General features: G+C 30.3%; 1 protein-coding gene across 1 annotated transcript; it reads left to right on the top strand.

Moving 5' to 3' along the window:
• Positions 1–6,370: 6,370 nt before the first annotated feature.
• Positions 6,371–9,698, top strand: LOC120137515 (mini-ribonuclease 3-like). The gene is made up of 7 exons (XM_039153249.1): positions 6,371–6,628; positions 6,714–6,853; positions 6,947–7,036; positions 7,131–7,183; positions 8,310–8,412; positions 9,081–9,186; positions 9,593–9,698. Exons 1-7 carry the CDS (start codon positions 6,415–6,417, stop codon positions 9,610–9,612), a joined length of 726 nt encoding a protein of 241 aa, XP_039009180.1. The 5' UTR covers positions 6,371–6,414; the 3' UTR covers positions 9,613–9,698.
• Positions 9,699–10,178: the final 480 nt, after the last annotated feature.

A 10,178-nucleotide genomic window follows, 5' to 3' on the forward strand; every position in this document is an offset into this window, starting at 1 on the left:
TTTAGTAGAGGTTTCGAAACCCCTATGGTTGGTTTCGAAACCAGTAGTCCAGAATGTAAACATTTTCTGGAGGTTTCAAAACCCCTAGGGGAGGTTTCAAAACCCCTAGGGGAGGTTTCGAAACCATCTGGGCAGATTGTAAAGATACATGTGAGGTTTCGAAACCTCTGAAACAAGTTTCGAAACCCTTTCTTATTTTGGACCAAATAGGTCTTGAATAGTACACAGATGGTCGTGGACTTATAGTATGATTTTAATTGGGATAATTTCTAATAAAAAGATAAGTTAGAATGAAATATTGCTAATTTTAATTAGAAACAAGAAAAAAAATTAGGGCGACATAAAACTAGCCTTGATTGATGTCCGGGAAACAAGACGGACACCCGAACCACTCTAGAATAAGAATACGTTTGTATGCTAAGATATGGCCAACTCTAAGATGTTGCATTAGGCACATCTTTGCTAACTGAGCGTAGATGTCTCAAGGCTTGACGGAGCAAGTTAGCGGGTGACGCAATTCGATGTAGAATTATGGATTTCCACCCTAGGTACGATAGAGGGGTGTGTGAGCTCCGAGATGTAACCCCTCAATCGCACCATGATGCCTACCTTTGTATGTATGTTTAGTTAGTATACTCGTACGCTAACGATTATGAATTAAGTATGTTTTAAGTATAAACATTAGATGATGCATGTAGTATAGTTCAGTTATTAGTGTGGCACTGAGCTTGTGAGCTCAGTGTTCTGAATTTGTTTCCGTGCGCATGTTAGGAGCAGGAGCCTATACTTAGACTGACTAGCACCAGCCGTCAACTTTTGAGTATATCTCGTCTTTTGTACTAGTGGCATGTAATGTAAATGAAATTGGGTATGTCATGTCAAAATGCAAATTTGAATATTTTGTAAATCCCAATTTCAAGTATTTTGGGGACTCCCGAATATGTAAATAAGTTACATGAATTTATAAAAAAAATTGTATGTCAATTTATGGATTTATGCAGATGATCTTGTTGAATTTTAAGGAAAAACTTTGATAAACCTCTTTTATGATTCGCGTGACGTCGTAGTTTGTTGGTCTTCGAATCTTACTAGATTAAGACGTTACAATGATGTGTCCTGAATTTATAAGTGAACCAAAATTATATTAAGTGGAATCTGTGGGCAGGTCTTATGAGTGTGTCTTATATGAAACACTGTGGCATTCAACATATATAAGAAAATAATCACTGTAAAAGATAAAATCGTTTTTTCTCAAGTCATTATATGATCAAATTTTCACAAAGGGTTGAATTTAAATAAGAATTAAATTAATAAAATATATAATAAAAAAGAATTATATAACTATATAATTTTAATCGTTATGTTAGTAGTTTTGTTAATTATTAACTGTTGATAATTCAAATAATAAAATTTTGATAATGAAGTGATTTAGTTAAATAATAATAAATCAAAAATTAAAATATAATCAGTTTGATAATTTAATGACTATTTGATCAATTTAGTTTTAGAAGTTAGATTAATAGCATTAACTAATTAGGTTGGTAATTACTCAGCCAGTTGTTGCAGTTAAATACACAACTTGATTTATGGATCCTCCACTAAACTAAATAAACTTCAAGATATTTTGATTAATAAACCATTAACTTTGGAAGACTAGCTCATGGTGGAAATTGATCAACACAATGAATTATGCCTAAAACAGTAATTAAAATAAATACACGTTTATTGAATTTAGCAAGCACGAACCAAGTCGCTTCCGTAGTAAAAGAATTGTTATTTTTTTTGAGGATCCGGGTTCAAGCAGCATAGATGTTAGGGGTGTGAGTGTTCCATGTTAAAAGATTGAAAGTTGTATTTGAACAGATACTGACTTATACTTATTTCAGATTAATAAAAAAAGAACAACTGAATTGAGATTCAAAAGAAAACTAAAACGAAGAAAATGTATAAACTGAATTGAGATTAATTAAATTTAATGATTGAAATTAAAACTTTAAAATTTATGACAAATTATTATTATTTTCGTAAAAGTTTACTTTTTTGCTTACTATTAATCTCAGTTAACTATTTTTACAAACTATATAAATATATGTATTTTTTTTAATATTTTTAATTGTGTCAACGTTATGAGATTTTTATTTTTTTTTTCTTCGGTTACAAGGTGTCCACGTTTGCGCACATTCCCTATTTCACAGGGAATTTAAAATGTTTGGTTTATCATTTGCTTTTAGCTTCATGGTTTAGGGGTCATAAAAGTAAAGGTACCCAAAAATAATAATAACAATAAATGGTGTGCTTTAGGAATAAAAGTGTTGCCATAAATAAGATTTTAATATGTTAAGATAATTAGGCCTTTTAGTAAAATAATTGTAATAAGTTGGGATATTATGATTAATTTTAATTAGATAGTTACTTTGGTTTTAGTATATATTGGATTAATAGTTTATATAATAATTAATCAGATCTTTCTCTATTAAGATAAAATCTATATATATACTAGATAAATATGATTTTTATTTAAATTAGTAAGACTTAATATTAAAAAAAATAGTAAGACTTAGAATTTCAAAAATCAACATGAGTTAACTTACCTAAGTGGTTAAAAGAATCGTTATTGTTCCTAGAGGTTACGGGTTCGAGTACCAGAAAATTACTCAGGGTGATTAAGTGTTTAATGTCAAATGATTAAAAATCTAAGAACAAATATTACCTTGGGTTCACTCCATATTAATAATAAAGAGACTTCAAATTTAAAATCATTTAGGATAAATTTACATTTTTAGTATATGAATTTAATTTCAATATTTAATTTGATATCCTAAATATTTTTATGATCCAACTAGATATATAATTTTAGCATTAAAATTCAATTTAATAATCAATTAAAAATTTATGTATACTATATTTTTATACAAATATAAGTCATTGGATTTATTAAGAAACAATATAAATTACAACGAAGATTTACAACTATAACCGTAAACTAAATGCATAATTAAGATATTTTAAATAATCATTGATAAAAGAAATTAATCATTTAATATCATATAAGGATCATACAATGAAAATGTCAAAACTCGTAAAAAAAAGTCGGACAAAATATAGATGTGAGTAGATCTGAATGTATCAATAAACAAACTATAATGGTAGATTAAGTTATTGAAAGATCATCGACACTCGTAAATTAGAGTTGAGTACTATGAGAAAACTATATTCGAACGCAAATTGTATATCCAAATTTAAGTTGAGGATCCAAAATATGACAAAATAACAAGTTAACAAATAAGTATAATATTTATCAGTCGAAGCGATAAAAAATTAAACGATAAAAATGATTTAAAATATTAAAATATTAAAATATAAATAAAAAATGTGTCATAAAAACAAAAAGATAAAATTATTAGGAAAAAAACAAAAGATAACCCAATATTAAAAAAAAACGATAAACATTAACGATAGGCGACTAACACATACTAGCCGAAGACAAGCGGCGCAAAGAAGGTGATGATTTCAGCAACTCGTTAATCATTTTTATATATATATATATATATATATAGTTTTATTGGAAAATGGCTTCGGTTTTAGTTGCCTAATCAATTAAAATTTTAGTGTGACAGCTTTAGCAAATTGTATTTAGATTTAATTGATCATTAGTTTAAAGGTTAAAAATAGATTTAATTAATTTTTTTTCAATAAATATATTGTGTTATACGTTTTCATATGTTTTTATGGCACATTTTCTTATTTTTTGGGTATATTTTTCGGTTCTTTGGTCTTTTTTTCATTTATATTTTTTTCTTCTTCTAAAGATTGATTTAATATCGTCACGACTAATCAAGATGGTGCTTATCTGATAATTTGTTTATATTCCCTGCTTTGGACCCTCAGATTGGATTTTGATACCCGATTTACGTTCACGGATAGATTTTCATGTCGTTTGATTCTGATTTGCGGTTTGTCGGTAGTATTTCAATAGTTTGATCCTCTTTTGTGGTTCGTTTGTCCATGCGATCAGATTTGTTTGTATCTATATTTGTTCGGATTTTTTGGTTAGATTTAATATTTCCTTGTATGGTCCTTATGTGATCTTAAATTGTTAGTTTTGTTTTACTGATTGTAGGAAATTTCCCTAATTATGTGTATGAAATTTCCTTAATTATGTGCTTAATTTATGGTTGTGATTGTATTTTTTTATTTTAATTTGAGATATTTCCTATTTTGAATAAAATTAATTACTTATGTAAAAAAATATGTTAAATGTTTTATATATACTTTTTTGATGCATTTTTATGCATGATTTTAATTTTTTTAACAATAATAAATAAATAAATAAATAATATTAGTAAATACATATAAAAATACATTCATGCACACAAAAATCTATATAACATAATAACAACAACAAACACAGGGAAGTCTGACGTGCGACAACCTAATATACGACTAAAAAAATGTGCTACCGGAATGTTATTATTTTTTTAACATTTTCGGTAAAAATTTACTTAAAACATTATTATTTCTACCGAAAATGTTATTATTGAGCGTTTTACCGGGATTGTTAATATACCAGTTAGAAAAAATAATGTTTATTTAGAGCTTTACTGTATATATTACCAAACCTGGTGAAGCGTCCAATAACAATATTTCCAATAGAAATAATAATATTTTAAGTAATTTTTTACCAAAAATGTTAAAAAATAATAACATTTTCGTTAGCACATTTTCTTAGCCGTATATTAAAGCTGCTTACGGTAGAACTTCCCACAAACGCAATGTTAAAATAATTTGATCCAAAGTGTCATCACAAGAAGAAGCTCGTGCCACTTAAAACAATATACATTGCTTTGTGTTAGCCGAATTGGGATTCGTAGAAGGAAAAAGTCATTTAAGCCTAGAAAATCCGCCAATAAATGATGAACCTAAGCCTGCGGCTTCCTTATTTGCTCGAACTTCTAGCATTATATATCTACAAGTAGAAGAGAATTCCTAACATGCAGGGGCAGAGTTCTTATAGGGCCCAAATGTGCTCCGACTAGGGCTGTTTATTCGGTTAATTCGATGGCTGGTCGAACTAAATTACTAATAATTGAACTTTTTTTTCTTTAACCGTTAACTGAATCGAATTTTTTTTTGAAAATATTAATCAAACCAAATAAATTTCGGTTAATTTTCGAATTAACTGAAAATTTTTAAAATTTTCTAATTTATATAAAAATTAAATATTTTTTAATTAAAAAAACAGTTTTTAATTATTTTAAATAATATATAATTATAAAATAAAAATTCATATAAATTTTTTAATTAATTAATATTGATTTAGGTTTAAAAGTTATTGGATCTTAAATTATTAATTGGGTTTTAAATGGTTTGGGTTGAGCTCATATATTATATATAATATTTTTAATATTTTTAAATTCAAAAAACATTTACAATTAATTTAAATAATATATAATTATAAAATAAAAATTTTATATAATTTTTTTAATTAATTAATATTGATTTAGGTTTAAAAGTTATTGGATCTTAAATTATTAATTGAGTTTTAAATGGTTTGGGTTGAGCTCATATGTTATATATAATATATTTAAAATTTAAAATTTAATTTCGGTTAATTAACCGATTTCGAACCGAATAAAGCGTTAATTGAATTCTAAAAATTTTCTTAACTGTTAACCGACCGAACTAATTCGGTGACCGACCAAATTAACCAAACTAATTCGGTTCTGTCGGTTAACCGAATTAGTTCGAAAATTTGAACACCCCTAGCTCCGGCCCCTGTAAAATTATTTTATATTCAATAGATTTTAATATAATAGTATTTTGATTAATGTAAAATTAAGTATGTGCTTTTGTTGTTGTATTTTGATCGATGAAGCTCAAACTTTTTAACTCACACATCTTTTACCCCCTAAATGCGATTTCGACTTCCATTTCATTGGAAAACGCCTTAATCTCCCTAAATCGATAATGAACTCTTCGATTTCTTCATCATTCGATCTCTACGATCCTCCTAAACTATATTGGTCGACTCATCATTCTCTTGTGATCCATTGTTCGGATTGGTCGTCAGTCCACCGAACCTATGCCACGTCGGCCCGTACGTTATGTTTTTAACGTGAGGTACTAAAATGAAACAAAAATTAAACGTTAGATATATATTTAAAAAATGAAAGTTTAGGTACTAACACAGATTAAAACTGATAGTTTAGGTACTAAATGCATAGTTTACCCAAAACAATTTTCATATCCACATGAAACGTAATTTTTCAAGTATATTAGTAATGCAAATAAAAGATTACTAAAACATTAGTTACCTCTATGTATATCAACCTTCTTATTTAAACCAAGCCCTTTTAAACCCTCCCCTAAAACCCCCTCTAAAAAAATCTTCCCTCTTTCGGATAACTGTGCGAAATGGCCATTCTGACCTGGACACCATCTCCCACGGCGGTGCCCATGGCGGTTTTCGCTTCATGGGACATCAAGCAAAGGCCCTCTTACAACCCCAACGCACCGCCAAAGCTGAAACCCATCCCTGACCTTAAAGTTCAACCGTCACCGCCCATTACCCTCCCGACCCGAACAGACCCATCGGTTTTCGATATCCTCAAGCAGCGTCCCACTCAAGGTAACCCATTCGTCGTCAATATCTTAGCACTGTGTAGACCAGATGTTTTGAGTGATTATTTCATTTTCTTAATTAATAATTGTAGAATTAGCGCCCGTAAAGGTAGATTCGGATGAGACTTATTTGGGATATGAACGATGGTTACCCTCCCCGCCGAAAGTGGAGAAGCCTCGATCGGTTTTCAATGCGGCGACTTTAGCTTATATCGGCGATTGCATTTACGAGGTTCTTTTACCATACCCTTGGAACATGTTATTTACTTTGCATAAACCTTATCTTTGTATGTGTCTTATATGTAATATTTATTGTTTTCTGCAGCTATATGCGCGTAGACATTTTTTGTACCCTCCGCTAAGTATTGAGGATTATAATGATCGTGTGACATCGGTTGTACGCTGCGAGGCACAAGTATGATTTTTTTAATGAATATATATTGATGTTTTGAGGTGTATTTCGGTTATTTGTGCATGTTCATAATCTAAAGTTTCTTTGATTGTTTTAGGATGCATTGCTACTGGACCTTCTTAATGATAGTTTCTTATCAAGCACCGAAAGGTTAGTGGAAATGTTCGTCATATATTTAAGCTTTTATCTTTATTTCATGTTAATTAGACTTGCGTGTAAGTGCATCATGGTATGTTCTAACTTTTTAAAAAAGTTGCCATGTATGCGAAGGATCCTTGGAGAGAACTCTCGTACCCATATTTGAATATGCTTTGGATGTTGGGCATGGGCGTCTCTAGAAAAATGAAGTGCTAGAGTAACATAGTCTTTGTTTCTATGTATATGCATGCCCACTACAATCTTTAAAATTTTGGAATTTCTGGTTTTAACATATTGAGTCGCAGTCATGCTGTTTTATAACTTATAAACGTGGAACAACTGTAAACAAAAATTGCTCTAGTTGTTCGATTAGTTAGAATAGATGGATTGGTTGGTGTAGAGTCTGTAGACATCAAATGTGTGTGGTGTAGATTGATTTCCTAATTGTATTCATCTAGTAATGTTGTTTCTTATGAATACAAAATTTGCAACCAAATCTACCTCAGACAGGGTGGGTTTTCTAAAACTAATAGTATATGGCTAGAAAATGATTGGTTGAAAGTCTTCAGGGAAAGTCAGACATTTGCAATGCCTCATATGAATGACTTATGATAAACATTCTTATGCTATTAAATTCCCTTTTCTATAGTAACAATACTCCTCCTCTGGACTGATTATATTTAAGAAAGCAATATTTCTAGATAATTTCAGATGATAATATGATTTTGGTGGAACCTTCTGCATGTGATTATTAATTCGTATATCAAGTGAATATTTCTCTATTAAGCTCAAGAGTAAACTCTTCAAAGTATGTGGTGCTCTCTTCTAAATGGTGATGAGAACAGAAGGTTTGACATTTAAGACAGTAAAGCGATTCCATGATGCATATTATGTCTTGTAACATTTGGACTAGAACTTTATATATATAAAACAATGAGTAATCATAGGGACAACAACCAGTTATTCTGTTGGTTAAGAAGAGGCATCAAGATTCAAGATACAGTTGTGCATGTCAGCACAGATCTAGAGATTTAAAATCTCATGTTTGCAACACAGCTTTTCGAACATGATTATGCAAAACCATTTTTTTGAATGTAATTTGAATATTATAATTGGAATTTTGTTGTTTTGACGCCAGGGATGTCCTTCGATGGGGAAAGAATATTAATTCTGCTAAAACAAAGACCAAAAAGCGTGCTGGTGCAGCAGTTTATAATAGAGCATCTTCACTAGAAACACTGGTCGGTTCCCTACGTCATTGTGTTTCTTCTGAAATAGTTTATAATTTATTTAGTTAATATTAGTATTGGAAAAGGGTTCTGCTCTTGAATTATTCTTTGGAGGAAAATTCTGGCTACCAATAGCCTACCGCTTGGTCCAAAATATTTCACTTATCGTAAACATGAATTTTATCGTGTCTGAAATCTTCTATTTATGACCTGTTGATGCGGAAAAAAATATGGAGATTTTCTGTTTTCTACTTATAAAATATTTTGGTATTTTCACTTTGCACTGTAATCCAGGTCATGTTAAGGGATCTACCTGTGCTATAACAGGTTAATGTCATGTTTCATCCAGTATGTCTAGAGATTTGACATAATTCCACTACTAGTTTATATGATGATTTTATTGAAATAGTTTTTCACTTAAATGTAAATGTATTTGTGAGATTTCATTCAGTACCTTTGGAGTCTGATTCTCTGAAAATCATCTTATAATTTACCATATTGTATAAGCATTGAGTTTTACCATTGTAATCTTGCACTCTAAGGGCATGTATGGTATCTTCTAGATACTTGGCCAGTTTGTTTCGGTTCAATATGTGGATTTAACATGTTTAAAAGAAGTCGCATGTCAAATTTTAAGAACCTTTTCTCTTGATTTAGGTTTTTAATATTCTATTTTGCAGATCGGATATCTCTACCTTACAAATGTGAACCGTTTGGAAAAACTCATGCTAAGGCTTGGATTCTCCACTGGTGCATCTGCAGAAATGATATTGAAGGAAATGAACGGTAAGTTAAAGTTAATCCAGAGTGCAAAAACAGCTCTTTGTCATGTCTCAAATATCCATTTTTCTCTAGATAATGTTGCCTTATTTTCAAACACTCATCCTTTTAATGTTTTAATTTTGGGAAGAAGGTTCTTGCTCTCTAGATAATGTTGCAACTTGCAAATGTGGTGTAGAATTATTGGAAAGTTGAAGCGGTAGTCATTTTGTGAACTGATTACTTTTTGATCTCTTCCCACTTGTATCAAAATGACCCTTTTATTATTAAAGAGAGAAAAATGGAATGAGAAGCCCCTGCAATATGACCGAGTATTGCTGTTCCAAGTTTCTGCTGTGTGTTCTTATCTTTTCACAGTCAATGCATCCAACAATAATAATAGTAATAATATTCTTCTTCTTATGTTAAACAGTTGCAAAACCAGTGGAGTAGATAAAGATGGTGCCGAACACTTTGTTTGCTACAACCTGGCTCGAATATATATATGACGAGAGAGAGAGAGAGAGAGTGGCCACATCATTTATTGCCTTTGGGTTCTTGCCAGTTCCTTGGAGAAGATTGAAGATGAGGCTTCTTGTAAAGATGTTTAAACAAAGTTTATTTGTAGGTTTTAATCTTGCCATTTGCTTTTTGTGTGTATCAAAACATTCGGTTTGTGAAGTTCGAAGGCAAAGTGCATAAATACAATTATACAGAGAACCATCTGAAAGCATGAGCAATTTTTTAATGTTCAGAGTTTAGGCATCCTATACCGAATAATGTATGTTAACGCGGAGAAGAGTTTCATATCCATGTTTTACTACTGGGTCAGGGACAATACCTAAGGTTGATTTCTTCACAGCAACTCCTTCAATTCAAACCATTATTTTTTTTAAAAATATATTCATTTAATTTTCGTTATAAAAATACTAGTTTTTAATCAACCAATAAATAGTGATTCGGGTTTCATCAGTCTGGTTTATCAAACAATTCTATTTGGCATAAGGAGAGAAAATAAT

This window comes from Hibiscus syriacus, unplaced genomic scaffold (genome assembly GCF_006381635.1).
Source record: "Hibiscus syriacus cultivar Baekdansim isolate YM2019G1 unplaced genomic scaffold, ASM638163v2 tig00110674_pilon, whole genome shotgun sequence".
NCBI lineage: Eukaryota > Viridiplantae > Streptophyta > Magnoliopsida > Malvales > Malvaceae > Hibiscus > Hibiscus syriacus.